Raw genomic sequence first — 16,264 nt, 5'->3', positions numbered from 1 at the left:
TCTGAACAGCTGTAAGATAACTCTACTAGGATGCTAAAAGAACATGGCATTAGTCATGTGAGCAAAGTTTTAGAGGAATGGAGTCGCTGCTGAAGAGATCACTCATTCATCTCCCTCAATGCCTGTTTTCCACAATCATAATGTTACCCTTGCTTGACAAGTATACTGTATGGCAAGTCATCAAGGCCTTAGAACAGGACTTGACCCATTTGAGCGATTTCAATCCCTCTTCCCTGGTGACTGTGGCATTAAGAAACTGGAAAAAAAAGAAAAGAGAAATTATTTTAAATTTAATGTTATTACCATAATGCAAAAAAGACATCCTAAACTGAAGGTACAGGCCAGAGAAACATTACCTTTTTTCTGCATTTGCTTTTAAGGTTTTGTTTTTGCCTGTCAGTGTTCTGTTTTGTTTTTAGTATAATTGAGTCAGTTCAATCTAAACCATTACCAAAAGTGTTGGTTCAATGCAACATGTGAAACAATCTAAGTGGCCTTTGCATTTCTCCAGACTTAAACATACCTGTGATTCAGGTAACATACAAAATTGCACGATGGTACTTACACGTGCATTTATAAAATAGGATGCTGTATGTTTCTAGAAATATATAACAAGGCCTTTCAGATGACTGAAGGATAGAAATGTTCTAATCTGACCTGGCACTCCTTTTGGAATTAGCCTCTAATTCTACATTCAGTTATTTGGTTCTCCATCTACATTTGAATCCAGAGCAGAAAACATGCCAATGATTGGTTCAGCATGTTTCAGGGGACCAATGCTCTGTGTGCTTTTGGTGATGCCTTATTTGTGAACTGATTTTACTGTCAAGCTTATTTACCATTATTAGTTGTGTCTCTTATATGGGCAAATTTTGGTATTCTGTCAAGAGTTAATTTGAATTCCTGAAGATATAATGTAAATGAAGTAAATTTTTTCAGAAAATTTTATGAACATCTTGTAACTCTTTAGTAATGTGTAATTTATTGCAATAAAGGAGTTCCCTGGCACAGTTTAATACAGAGAAATTATTAGCATATGTTTAAGAACAAATGTATTTATATATATGTATATATATGTATGTATGTGTATAATGTATATGTGTGAGTGTGTGTATGTAAGAATATACGTGTATGTGGGGTTTTGTGTGTGTATACATACATATATATATATAGATATATAAAAGCCTTTGATTTTTACAGGAAGTAGGGTAGGCCAAAAATATCTAATGGATTAGCAACTTTAGATTTTTCATTCTAGCCCAGTAGTATTAATTGTGCCAAGGGAAAAATATATTCTTAGGATTCTCTGCTTTTACTATGTTCTTTTTTGATCCAAACACTTGACTGTAAACAGTAATTCTTCCCCATGTCTGCGGTCACCCTCTAAGACTGAACAGAAATAAAGAACAATTTATCTTTTGCCCTACTTTTAATGTACAGCCAAAGTGTTATCAATAATCTCATTGCATTTTTTTTTCCTGGGTCAAGACTGTTAACATAAACTAAGGCCTGTATTAAATCCCTTAAATTACCTTCCAGCTGCCTTGTTATATATATAACCTTGCCATTAACCTGCTGCTCTTCCTCTCCTCCCATCCAACACATGGTTATAGCCAAGATGTCCATCTACAAGAGAATGAAACTGGCATGTTGTTTTGATTGCGGACGCTCTGAGCGTGACTGCTCTTGCATGTCAGGCAGTGTACATAGTAACATGGACACCCTTGAGAGAGCCTTCCCACTTTCTTCTGTCTCTGTTAATGATTGCTCCACCAGTTTACGTGCCTGTAAGTTTTAACACCAACACATGCTGTTCCATGTCTGTGGTGTCTGTGGTATCATCCCCGTCTTGTGTCGTACATTGTAGTTCTGTGAGTTTTACTGGGCTGATGCTTTTTAAAAAAGTCAAACCCAAATTTTAATACAGTTCTGTATTTATATTTCTGTTTTACTTTATTTTTAATATGAAAAATGTAATTCATTATTTTGCTTTGTGTGCTCTTTATGAAGCATGCTTTTGCAATAGCATGCAGGACCTTACTAGTGCAGTTTGGTGACATATTTTATTTAATTCATACAATATAAATTGTCATTAATTAAACAATAAGTGCTTCAATGGAGGACAGGCCTGTGTCTAAATCTATGACTGATGCTAAGCGGACAGCTTTAATAGTGCTGGCACTAGAGCAGCATACAATAGGCAGTGAATAAATATACAGGATACAACTTACTAGCTGAACCGTAGTAGCTAGAATTCTGTTCTATACTGCTACAGTTATCTTTACTTTTGTCTATAACCCTTCATTCTCAATAATGCAGGACCTTCCATCTAATACTGAATCCGCAGAAATCTTAGTAAAAATGGTTGTACTTTTTGTAGTGCCTTTTTAGAAGGGCTAGCCTGATGCAAAATTCCTGATGCAAACTTTTTGAAATTAGCTGTAGAATCTGTCCCATAGGACAGTACCATTCTGGAATATGCTCCAAAAGCTCTTTTGAAAGATCAGAGTTGAGAGGGAGAAGACAGAGAACTTGGGACAATTCTGCGTAGCCATTAATTCTTTGGGCAAACGGTAGGGATTCCAAAGCTTGCTTTATGAGTGTGATGTCAATAATTGAAGAAGGTTGTTAAATAAAATGATGACTTTTTTTTTTTTTTTCCCCACTTTTTTATCCTCTTTAGACATTCATAACAGGCAAAACTATGTCTCGGGACAGGAACTGTTTTACTTTCGCTACTATAAAATTATTCAGATACATCTCTAAGGAGTATTAGGAGTTTTGATCAGAAAGCATGTCCGCTTTACATTACAAGTCATCACGGATAAAGATGCCTTCCACTACTAAGAGTATAATGTAGTTAGTAGATTATGTATCTGGTTGCCTTTTGATACCGTATGTGTATTGCAGTATAAAGTTCAAGTGTTGAATGACTTTGCTTTAACTGTTTTGACATTTGAACTATTTTTCCAGACACAAATGTGGAGCATATAACAATACTTTGATTTTATTAGCATTTTTTGTCTGAAGACTGTGTCAATTAAAGTGATTCTAATAGAATTTCTTGGAGATTTTACCAGAAATCTTCTCTCTGTATATGTGCATAAGCACTCTGAATGTCCTTTTTATCTACTTGGTTGTAACTGATGCATGACCTCAGGGGAGATGGTTCCCAGTTTTAAGTCCAATTCTAAGTTACAGGAGTTTTTATCCTTTAAAGAGACCTTTATCAGAGTAAAACATAGCAAAACATATTTTGTTAAGAAAAGTGAACAAGAAACCTTCCTAGATTGAGAATTACTGCAGGCAGTGTTACTTACATAGCCTAACAGCCTCAGTAACACAGTACCTGGTATAGTTTGCATTAATACAGACTAGTACAGAGTGTATGTGGTTGGATCCCGGCACTGGTGTTAACAGCAACCAGACCAGGCTAAATGAATATGTGCCCTACAAATGGCTGAAATTTCTGCCATTAGCACTGTTTGGCAAGGAAAGAAAAACCATAATTTGTAGGTTTACCATAGCTTTCAAGTTCACTTAAGACTCTACAGAGGCAGATAAAGTAAACTTTTTTAATTGTGTTGCCTGCTCAGCCAAAAACCTCCACAATAATGATATTATTTCAACCAAAAACCAATACTTTTGGGAAACACGTTAGATCTATGTTACGTTTTGAAGGATGAGTGATATTGACAGCTTTGAGGATTTTTAGCATCCTATCTTTCAAGGGCCTTTTCCTCCCTTCATCACTCCATCAAATCAAAAGAGAGCTCACTCTTCCCCTTGTGAGACTAGTCACCTTTGACTGTTAATAATAAGTACAAAAATCAATACCAATTCACACTCTCTGCAAAGCAGCATAAGCCTTTCTTTTCCAATTAAAATATATATATATACACATGCAACGTTTCACTGGCAGGGCTTCAATAGAAATCAGTGTGTTTTCTTTGCAGTGCACAGGGGTCGTATGATGCCCATCTTGACAGAGCTAGTTAACTCAAAGAATGGCGGTGAGAGTCAGCTTTTCATTAAATATGAGCAGATGTGAAATGTAGAGTGTTTGACAATTAGAAATGGCAGCAGCAGGGCCCCAGAATCAAAGTGAGGTCAGATTGGTGGATCAGATTACCTCTCTTACATTCTTTAGTTGTTCTGAAAATCATTTTGAATTAGTGTCAGTGGAGCCACGATGGGTTTTGCCCTTTGTCTTTTATGCTAGGACTGTATTGTTTCCCCAGACACTCATTAAAGGTCATTATACTATTACAGGGCTTGCTTTGGTCGTGGTGCCCCAGTTGGGTTGGTTTGCTTCTACAATTGCTTAATGCATTTCTTTCTTTCTTTCCTTTTTTTTTTTTTTTTTTTTAAAAAAAAACCTTTTGGTTATAAAAGCAGGCTTTTTCTTCAAGGTAAATAAAGTCACAGGCCATTGTATGAAACTTCTTGGAACAATGAGTAGCTTCTGTAAGAATTAATGCTCTTTGTAAGAATCTGATGTCAAGCAGAAGATATCAATATACATATTCAATGATGTACACAGGATTTAGTGTACTAATTGTATAATATGTAGAGAAAGTAACACTTGCAGTGTATTTTCCACTGTGGATGAGTTTCTCTGTTATTATATTGTTGCCTGTACTTTCAGCAAATGAAAATCATATTTTGATTAAATATAATTACATTAAAATAGCTTTTGAGTTTATAGGCAGTTGTCTGGAAAAAAAATGGATATGATCTTTCTAAAAGTAAGGAAATAGAATTTTAAAGTTTTTTTCTGTCTACATTATTTCAGGTTTAGCTGCCTTTGGTAGATTGCTACATGAACAGCAGTCAAATGGTCCAAGCATTTTTTGCACTGGAGACTCCAGTGAATTAGCATGAAGAGAGGCACTTAGTCACTGAAAAACTTGGGGTGGTTTATACAATGAAATTATGTTACTAATAAGTGTGATGTTTCTGCTTAGGTCTGTGCCAAATCTTGGGGAGTGCCATTCAAATGATTAATTGATACAGACAGAATCTTAACCTGAACCATTTAATTTCTTGTTTCTGTATCACCATATGGCTGTGCTTCTCAGGAACCTCAAAAGTTCACGTTCCAAAAGGAAACCTTTTCTAAACTTGTTGCTGTGCCCACTGCCTTGGGAATCTAAATTTCCAAGGACATTCTTGATACTGGGCCCAGGCATATCTAATTCAGCTTGTGAGAAAACATGCTTTGGCATGCTCTGATAGTTCTGAGAAGCTTTATGTGAAGACTTTGACTTTGGTGAATATCAGAGATGTCTGGAAACAAAAGGCAAGACTAATTATTGCTATATTTTGAATTCAGGGTTCAGCCCAAACTCCTAGCCATATTATGTGGAAAGAAAGACGATGCTAAGACAAGCTGGAGAAAGCTTAACTTTTGAAAGTAGCCAAAGGATATACCTACCTGTGTGCCAAGCCCAGTTTAGAACCATATATTCCATCTGATCTTCTAGTGGCATTGTGTGGTTTATGCTGAACAGACAAGTTAGCTGCTGAGTCTTTCTCAAAGGACCTAAAATCATATTCTGCAAGATCAGGTGAACATTTTGGGTAGCTTGCGTAAGGATGCTTGTTGAACCAAGGTTGGTACACTGTGCTGAAGCTATGCCTGGCAGTGTGGTTTAACAAGTTAAGTCAAGGAAAACTAGCTTCTTCATTGACCTGTGCTCCTTAGGGCAGTGTAGACTCTGCCTGTATGTCTTTACAACTTAAAAAACCAAATTCTATAATGGGAGTTGAAATGACATGTCACTTACTGATTTAGCCAGAGAGAAGAATGCATAACACACACACACTGGTCAGTGTATCTAAAACTCATCAGTTGTATAACTGTGCTTGGGCTTTTCTAAATGACTTGACTATTAAGTCCTGGATTCCTAAATTACTGGCTGAAAAGACAGCATAGTCTCTATTTCTCCCAGAATGCAAGAGCTGTGTCCTCTGCTTTCTACAGAACAAAACTAACCTACTACTTCTCTAGTCCTGCTGAAGTAGCCAGGACAAGAAATACTCGCTTTTATGGATGACCTAAGGTGCAGGAAGGGCTTGTATGTGCCTTGTCAAAGGACAGCTTTCAGTGCTAGAATTTTATTTTCACCCTTCAGCAACAATGGTTTCCCTTTTATAGGGTGCATATACCACCTTGTGGTGCCTAGAGACTTTGAGATTCTCAAATGAGCTATAAATATGATCCCATTTACATTATATTTATAATACTCTGAATAGGAAAAGGTGAGGTACTACCACTGCTCTCTCCCACTACACACCTTTTCTGAGCTGTGAGAATTCTGTTGTGGCCACAGGAGGGATGGACACACATTTGCTCTGAAATTCTTACTTTTACATAAGCTGCATGACCACCTTTTCTTTAATATAACCCACTGATCCCTCTGTGGTCACACTGTCTCATCTTTGTCCTGCACAAAAAGCCAATAGCACACCTTTAATGTTTTGAGGAAGAAGAAATTGAAGGAGTAAATAAGCAATCAGGTCTGCTTGGAAAGGAAAGACAGATGTTGCCCCTTAGGGATGACATCATAAGGTCATAAGCAAGTGATTATAATCAGATCGTTATGATTTTTACAGCTCACTTCTATGGAATGATCCCACCTCTGTATACTGGAGAATGATGTAACATTATGTTGTGTAGCCTGGTTTTTTGTTTTGTTTTGTTTTGTTTTTTTTAAAATAAGATCAATGGAAATGGGACATTAAAATGAGACATAGTGCCAAATAAATTCCTGTTAATTCAAAGCCACAGACAATATAAATAATAAGCTGTGAAACATGCTGTGGGTGATATATTGATTTATGTAAAACTAGTTCCAAATATTGTTCTTTCTTTTAAGGTGACAGATTTTTACTTCAGTTATATCAATTTCCATGTATTCAGGGTGGTGTTCCTGAGAATTGACATGGCTATGATGTTTCTTCTAAAAACCTCTATAAGACTGCATGTGTCCCCTTTCAAAATACTGAAAATAATGTAAAAATGGACACCTGTGTATATTTTAGTGTTCAATTTTGCCGACAAAATACTATTTTAGGTAACTCAGTTAAGATACGAGTCCAATACAGCTGAAAAAAAAGTCAGGCATATACATCTTAAAGTAGTCTGTGTTGCTACTGGGTAATGAAGAAAAAAACCCTTACCTTCCTTAGCCACCTTCTCAGAATGAACTACGGTCAAGAAAGCTGCTGTTACCAAAACAGGCCAATGGGGTTTTGAAGCACATAAAACCAGACAATGGAACAATTGCAAAAGAAAATACCAACGTGGGAGATTACTGTGCTCTTCTATAGAGGTTCTTCTGGTGTAGCCACTGACATGAAGTCAAATGGTTGCCATATTTGCAGCCAGCTCTATAGCCTGTGGTACTGGCAAATTGGAAGCCAGACACCATGAGATCTGCTTTTCTGAGAATGAAAATCTCATAATTACCCTTCCACTTTCAAGCTTAGTTTATATTTGCAATTCAGCCTAACCTACTTTCTTTCCATTTTCTTCTCCTTGTGGCAGTCGTACAAAGATGCATGCAGGTGTTTCCACTAAAGAAGATAGGATGAATTGACAATATATGCAATCACAGTCTTAACTAGCATTCAAGAACTGCTTACTGGAACAGTGGTTTCACTGAACCAACCCTTTGATTCTATCTTTTTCTCACTCTTGATGTGCAGAGCTTCAGGTGATCTTCTTGATGCAACTGAATGTTTTTCTGTGTTGCTAACATAGAGATAGAAGCAGTGATCAGAATAGGCTGGTATATGCCCTCCCAAGATTCCAAGTATCTATTCCATCATTTTTTTTCATGTGTATGAATGCACTGGGGCTTTGTATTTCCTTTTCAAACACTGAATGGACGATATTAATTACGGGGCGGGGGGGTAACATGAAACAATAGGTATTTTACAACAGGTGGCTTCAAGTCAAGATTTTAAACTGAAAGAGGGTAGATTTAGATTAGATACAAGGAGGAAGTTCTTCACTGTGAGGTAGTGAGGCACTGGAATAGGTTGCCCAGAGAAGTTGTGGATGCTCCATCCCTGGAAGTGTTCAAGACCAGGTTGGATGGGGTTTTGGTCAACCCGGTCTAGTGGAAGGTGTCCCTGCCCATGGCAGGAGGGTTGAAACTAGATGATCTTTAAGGTCCATTCTAACCTAAACCATTCTATGATTCTATGATAAGTATGTAGTTTGACTCTAACACTCAAAAAAGGAATCCCCATCATTATATTTTGATAGAACTTGAGTGCTGCTAAATTATTTAGCTTTCTTTTGGGTATAATATGAGCATGTAGATGAATACTGAGATGTAGAAATGCAAGACTAGAAAAAAAACCAAAACAACCCTCCAAACCAAGCTGTTCCTTTCCAGATGCTAGAATGGTAAAAGTGAGACAATCTGACTTGTTAGTCATGACCAGAAAATATAAATAATGAAGTACATGCCTTTTCAGATGAGTTTTGTGATGCAGCATATACCACTAGGCTGATGAGAGGGATCTCTGCCCAATTTGTGATGTCTGTAACAAGGAGATGAACTCTCATATCACCATGGAATGAAGGCACTGCTAAGTTTAGCAACAAAGCTTTTGAAGAATTGGGAAGGTGGGGGAGGGAGAGATCAAGAAGTCTGCATTTAATTCCTTTAGGCCTTTACATTGAGTAGCGATTCTTGCCAGGGTCACAGGGAAGAGACTAGTGAGTGGCTTGCTTTGATGGTGACAAGCTAGAAAAGATGCTGTCTGCATCCTGTGGAGTGAATTTAGCAGAGGGTCTTATGCAAGGTGACATGGAAATTATGTTTGCATTTTTAGTTCCTGAGTGTGGCTGGTTGTCATGAAACTCACCACGACAGTTTCTTACCACCAGGCAGCAGATTCTTCCTGTTACCTCCTTGGTGTGGGACAGATGCTAGCCGGTTAGGTCTCCTTCTCTACTGTTTCCGAGCTATTTCAAGCGACAGATGCCAGAGCTGGCTCGGTTTCAGCTTGAGCATTTCTGTCATAGCCCTGCCTTGAGCCCAAATTCTGACCTTTACTATATGAAATAAAGTATTTGTGAACAAACAGTGGCTTGATCCAGAGCAGGCTTAGAGCAAATGTCAAGTGTCAAGTCAGTCTCCTGCCTCCTTATACCACCTGCATTAGGAACCTGGATTAGACCCTAGACTACAGCACTGACTGCCTTAGGCTTTATGGGTCTGGAGAGACATAACTTATTAACAAAGAGTTATTAAATTTTTATCAGTTTTATAACACGATGTAAATGCCTTCTATGAATCTACATTGTATTCATTATCATTTAAAACGTTAATTAAGTCAAAGTTGCATTTAATTCAGTTCTAAATGTGCCTTTGGGAGGAAGCTTTTAAAAACAGCTGCAGGATCGAGAAGCTCATTGATGCTGGGAAGTTGTTAGTACCACTTTTCAGGATAGGTCCCCCAAGTTGATTGCCATTTTGAGTCTTAGCTAATTTGTGTTGATGTTATTGGGCAAGGTCTCAAATTAATATTGAACCAATAACAGCAGAAAGCTATCAGCTCATGCTAATCACAGATATACTTTGATGCATAATCTGTGTTCTTTTGAAATTGCTTCCAAACTAAAATGAACAGTTGATTTGTAAAGCCTTCTTCATACTCTTGCATTATAATTTTTTTTTCATTTGATATCCTTATCGGTTGGCTTCTTTTATAATTCAGGGAAAAATATGTTCACTCAGTTGGAATATTGTCCTTCAGATTCATAGAAAAAAAGTCCTCTGGCCTAGGTCGTCTACATTTCTAGTGATCTGAAGTTATTGTAATATATAGAAGGAGGTGCTTATTGAAATATATAACAGACCGCAATGTAGTATCAACATATAAAGTGGAACACAGTTTATTGTAAAAAAACCTAGAATAAAAGCCCTCCAAACCAAGTTAAAATGCACTTGGCTTGCATTATGTATGGGAGTTTTATTGCTTTTGATGCATTTTGATGTAAAAACAGGAGAAAGAAGGAAAAAAATCAAGCACAGTGTTTCCACCATCTGATTATTCCATTGAGACCCCTAGCATATTTTATATATGCATACCTTTAATCAGGTAAGTAGTCACATTAGCTATAGTGTGACCACTAATGTACATACTATGTGATTCATACTTCTAGAACTGGAGCCAGAAGCAACCAACCTAATGCTTACCAAAGCTAGGAGAGTCCATTGAATTAGAACCAGATTGAATTAGAACCAGAGATCTTCAGATTTTATCAAGTTCAGTGTAGGTCCAGAAGAGTGGTCCAGCCCTCAGCCTGGGAGCCAGAAGCAACTTGCGAGACAATTTTTTCTGGTTCATCATATTTTCTACTGAGTACCTAGAACATTTCCAGGTATTTGTATATACCAGGATACATAACCTCATGATTTTTTTATGTGCTACATGAAAAGAGGAGGTTGTTGTTACATAACTCCATATGTGGTCATTGAAGTGCCACAGAACAAGCACCCATCCTGTATCATTGCTTTGATTGAGGTTATAGTAGACAACAGGGAGTTGAACAGATGAGGAAAAGTTTTAATTTATTCTTAAGAAACCATAGATCTATTTATTTTAGTATGTAACTTCTTAAATATGTTGATAATATACTTTAAAATAGGTTAAAGTTCAGTCGTTGTACTTTTACTGTTTGAGACTATTCACCAGCTTTTGTTAACATTCCTTTTTATAATACAATGATGCAGCTTTCCTTGTGATATTTTATGTATTACTGAATGCTGTAATGCTGTGATTCACTTATTATCAATGACTTTAGGAAACATAGTGTGTGCTACCTCACGCACACGTGCTTCACTGATCACATCTTGTTAGCACAGTACAATTATTGTGAAAAGGAAGGGTGGAAAAAGCATTATTACTGTGTAAGATGTGGCCAGTGTCATCTGGTTAAAAATTCATGTGGACATTTTAGTGTGACTTGAAATTCTGCGTAGGCAAATGTGAAACAAAAATGGCGCAAGGCAAAGGTCCCAATCTCAACTGTGCCCCTGACTTACTAGAATATAGTTCTTTATCCACCCAGAGACTGAGAATACTGTATTCTCAATATATTATATTACATTTTGTGCTGAGAAGTGCTTTGAGATCCTTACATTGTGAAGTACTGAATACAAGCCTGGGTATCCTTTTGACATAGTGATTCCCCTGCAGAGGCCAATTTTCATGTCTTCTGATCTTTGCTGAAGGAGGTCACAGATAGACAGCAAGGAGGAGAGGAAAGAAGGAATGGGGAAATTACTAGAACTGCCTTGCTGCTGTCTAATTTAGGGAGGTTTTGAAAGGGGATACTATCTAAGGGCATGAGTAGCTTCTGTTTATCTGCATCAGCAGAGAAGAATCTCTTTTTAGATTTCTGGAAAAAAAATTTTAAAATATTCTGCAGTTTTTAGCTGCTTCTGAACTTTAATCGGAATGCAGACCTTGTTTACTGTGAAGAACTGCTGAAGGAAATCCAAAAAATCATTATAGCGTCTTTGATCTTTGTCATGCAATTTCCTTTGTTCGTTCTTGCATAAAAGATTTTGCTTGCACTAAACATGTTGCTTTCTCCATTCCCATGTTCCTGACATTATCTTCACTCTCTAACTCAGTGGTGTTATGTGTTGTCTGACATGGCATGTCTGACAATATGGAGAGAGATTTTACATCACCATAGCTATGCTATGGAGGAAGACTGGCAACAAGAAATGGAGGTTCTGTTCTTGAGCGAATGCTTGCCAGAATGGACTAGCAGGTGTGCTATCTAGCAATGTAGATGGTTTACTCTACAACTAGCCCCTCTTCTATAGCACTTACATGATTCCATATGGGACATATTGCTTGGACTTCTAGTAAAAATGCAAGTTGTGACATATGGACAACAACTCAGAAGTCAAGATAAACATTTGTCTAGCTTATAAAGTTTCATCAGCTAATAGAACTAAGATTCTTCTAGCAAAGAGTAAAAACAATTACAGGTTTTGAGCCTAATGTAGAGATGATGCTTATTCCTGTTCCATGAGCAACATGAGGTAAAATCCACAGCTGCAAACTGATAGTGTGTTTCATTAACAGGCATTTGTCCAGTGATTTTTTTAGTCATGTTTTATCTCTATTAGAATTATTCCTGATCTACCAAAACATGCAAGGACTGTCAGGTTCTCTGTGATCAGTCAATCACAAGATGGGTGGCAGCAAAGAAGTGATACAGTATTTATTCAGAATTGCAGGGTGTGAAAATGAATATAATTCACATGATGAAGAAGCAGAAGGGTGAAAAGAAGTGAGATGCACCGCTGAACAGAACAGGATGTACTTTTCTGGCTTCCACTACATAGTGTCCTTTACAACATATGGGAAACATTTCCCAAATTTTCAGATGACATGCTAATATTTCTCACTAATAATGGAATTGGACTCATAGCCATGCTTGCATCTCGTCTTGTTTTTGACATGAAATACTGCTTTTTTACTTGGTTCTGAACAAAGCCAGTAAACTTTCCAATGTCAGGGCGAGCAACAAAATAGCAAAATACATTTTACTAACTCTTGGATGCTAAGAACTGCTTTTGATATTCCACAGAAAAATATTTATCCTACTGTGTGAGGTTACACATTTTCAGAGTGCTATTCAAATTAAATTTTAACTGTTGACAAATGATATTTTTTGTAAATTGAGACATGAAAATGTGATTTTTGTTTCATTTTATGTACAAAAAAATCTGCTGAAAATTAAATCAGTTTTCATTTGGTAAAGATCTAAATTTTTCCATAGTTCTTAAATGCTGGATTTTTTGCACCAAGAGCTTGTGTTCCATAGAAGAATTGTCCAAGAAAAAATGACTCTGTGTGTGTGTGTATATATATATATGTGTGTGTGTGTGTGTATATATATATATATATATATATATATATAAAGCATTTCATTGTGTATATTTTGATTGTTTCTATTCAAGAGTCTCACTGTCCTGGGTGACAAGGTATACCTTATTGATTTCTTCATTCAGACAAAGGAGAAAATACGAGAGAACAGTAGACTTGGGACAGATGTCAGTCTCAGCACAGATTCTGTGGTGATAATTGTAATGCAAGGATCTGCAGAGACTAGAATCAGTAATGTAATCCTAACTATTTGATGGGATCCTTCCATAAAAGAAGGCCAATTTACAGGCATCTTACACTTTGAAGAGTTATATGACTCAGCAAAAGCCTTTGATTATGTTTGAAAGAGAAGTAAATGAACACAAAATTTGCAGTAACAAGGAAGACTCAAGCCAAGGATCTGTGATAGTGTAGTCTAGATTTGTCTGATATTACATCAGTCTGAAATTCTGTAAGAGCAGGAACTGGCATTCTTTTAACCCATTGGTACCAGATCCTTCTGTGTGTTGATTTATGTAGTATGAATTCTGTGCCGTATCTGTGCACTTCAATATGCCATTATTGTATAATTCTGCTATTCTTGGAACTCCCTACACTTAAATTTGCCTCTTTTCAAGCATGGGATTATTTTAATTTTTGTTTCAGATCTCCCCTGTGATCACTACCATATGTTATTTTTTATTATAGCATGGTCTATGGAATTTTTTTTTTCTTTCCTTTCTGAATAATTCCTGAAAATACTATCTCCTACTTGAATGAAAGTGCACACTCTGTTTTTGGATTCAGGATTTCTAGTGTTATCATGTCTAGTGGCTGATCAAGCTTTAATGGTCTTTTTGATTGGCTGATTGAATCTTTGAATGCTGCAGCTCATTCATCCATCCACAGCTCTACTGGTATTTCTCCTGCTAAATAGACAGCTAAGCTCTTGTTTTGCATCTAAAATTGTAGCTTGAGGGAATGCAATAATTGTATCTTTAGGCTCATATATTCAGCCTCAATATTCAGGCCCCACATATTCCTCAAGAAATATCCTGAAGTTGTCCCTTGGGTCCCACAGATTTCCTCAGCAGTATCTTTGAGTTCTGCCCATGAGGAATATAAAATAAGTCAAAATATGCATTTGTTTTTAATCTGCCTTTAGCATATGAGTCTTTTGTCTGCCCTCTTCTTTCTCCTCAAGCAGGACAAAATAAAATCCTCAGAGGTAGAGCTCCAAGCAATTCGCTTTTGGAAGATGACTTTCTTGACAGCTGTCAGTGTCCCCTGAGCACTGGATTTTTGGATGCTTTCAGTATCTGACTCTCAAAACATCTGGCAGGAACACTATTTCCAAATATATTGACATCCTGTGGCATTTGTGGTTGTTATAGTTACTTTCAGGGTAGTAACTGACCTGCAAATCTTATGAAATCTTATATATCAATTTTCTCTTTGTTGGAGAGTTCCTCCTCCTCAAGGTGGTTGTGAACTTCATTGTGAAATTGGTGTGATAATTATAACAGAAATGCTGGCAGTTCAGTGGTTTCCTGCAGAATTTTCTTTCTTTTTTTTTTCTTTTATCAGTCGTCTTTCCTCCTTATCATGCTACCTGCTTTGAAAATGAACATCATTTGTGTTTAATTTTATACTCACAGAGTATAAGTGATTTCCCTGGTATAACACTGAGCACACCAAGCATTCTGCAGGACATAGCTAAGCAACCCGAGCGGCTAATCTAACACTTTGGCTATCCTCTCAAAAATTCTCCATTGCCCTGTTTCCTCTCCTCTTGTTTCAGTGCATGGTGTAGTAACAGTGAGGGTGCTGCTGTTAGGCTGCCTTCGCTTTCTCTGGTAATGTCCATATTCTCATCAGGGTTTGGTTAATGAAACCAGAAGTACATAGCACAATGCATTTACCTTTGATGAAGTTTTCTTTCTAAAGCTGTTCCTTGTCATGGGTTGTGGTCTCTTTGCGTGATCTGCCTGATCCTTGTCATGAACTAAGCAAGCTTGACACTTCTGTGTAGCATTAGTAACAAAGTGAAAAATAAAAGGACAAAACATACTTAATTTTTTTTAATTTTTTTTTTTTTTTTAAAGCTGGCTATCAGTTTAGTTTGGTAGATTCAGTATTATTTGCTTGCTTTCTCAGTTGTTAGTCTGCATACTTTTATACTGTTATAGTTTGTCTTATTTGAAGTGAATGTGAGATGGCATGTATTTCCCTCTTACAATAATTCTGAATAGTTCAACCCTAACTTCCGCATGTATTTCAGTGTTACCAGTGCAGTATTTCTGAGTATTAGAGAAATAAACAGAGGGAATTTGTAACAGTAATTTTTTTTAGTTTGTATCGAGGTACGTTGATCCTATTTAGGTTTTATTTGAAAAATATGATCCTTGCTAAATACATCTATCCTTTTGAGTATGCTTTCTGTTAGAGATCAAAACACTGTTGTAAGTAACATTATTATTAATCATCACCACTGGATTTCTTAGCTTATGCTTTATTTTCTGCCCTTATGAAATTGCCAGCCCTTGCTTCCCCATAGCAATTGATTTCATCCAAACTACTGTATGCTTTGACAGAGATGTGAGCATTAATTCTTTTGCGGGTTCTTTTGCAGATACAGTCAGAGGTAGACATTGCATTTCCATTTCTTTTTTTTTTTTTTTTTAATTATTATTATTGTTGTGTTATTTTACTTTCTTTATGTTGCCATTATTTACCTAGAAATTACGTGCTATACTTCCCTAATTTTCCATACCAATGAATTCTATTCCATCTCCATTTTTGCTATCGCCATTTTCGCTATTATTTTATAGATTTAATCTCATTTATTTATATCTTGGTTGTTTTTTATATTAGTATATTTACCAGGTGATACTGGTTTTTTGGATACATTTGTTCAGAGAAAAACAGAGCTTTACAAGAATGGACATTGTAGAACTTACTAAAGTAGGGAGCACTTAGAAAAAAAAATATACACTGATTTCTTAGTATCATGAAGTGTATTTAACTGTATATCTGTAAATGATAAAACCAGCATATGTAACAATAGGCTTTTTAATACAACAGGTTCAATCTGTTTGATTAATTTGGATGTTTACCCTGTGACTTACACTACTTTGCATAAGAGAATTGGTTTGTCAACAATTAACATTCCCCGATTTTATGAAAGCCATACTTCAGGTAATAGAGTATTGTTAAACCGCAACCAATGCGCTAAAAATCTGTCTTCTGGCAATATCATTTCTATGTATAAGAGCAGCTGGGAAATACTGTTCTATACTTAGGCATAGATTTGAAGACAGAACAGTGCTGGGGCTTGAAACTCCATGTA

At 36.6% G+C, this 16,264-nt stretch overlaps 1 protein-coding gene across 36 annotated transcripts in view; it reads left to right on the top strand.

Moving 5' to 3' along the window:
• KCNMA1 (potassium calcium-activated channel subfamily M alpha 1) overlaps positions 1-16,264 on the top strand; it is a 527,339-nt gene that overhangs the window by 423,670 nt on the left and 87,405 nt on the right. For 8 of the 36 annotated variants that reach the window (XM_030030358.2, XM_030030356.2, XM_030030369.2 and 5 more), the window contains one exon: positions 1,614-1,787. The exons of the other annotated variants lie outside the window; for them this stretch is intronic. In XM_030030358.2, the coding sequence (XP_029886218.1) occupies positions 1,614-1,787 (174 nt within the window). The remainder of the gene's footprint in view (positions 1-1,613; positions 1,788-16,264) is intronic. 36 annotated transcript variants of the gene reach the window in all.

The sequence above is a fragment of the Aquila chrysaetos genome, chromosome 11, assembly GCF_900496995.4.
Source record: "Aquila chrysaetos chrysaetos chromosome 11, bAquChr1.4, whole genome shotgun sequence".
NCBI lineage: Eukaryota > Metazoa > Chordata > Aves > Accipitriformes > Accipitridae > Aquila > Aquila chrysaetos.
This window is presented reverse-complemented; position numbering and strand designations above follow the sequence as displayed.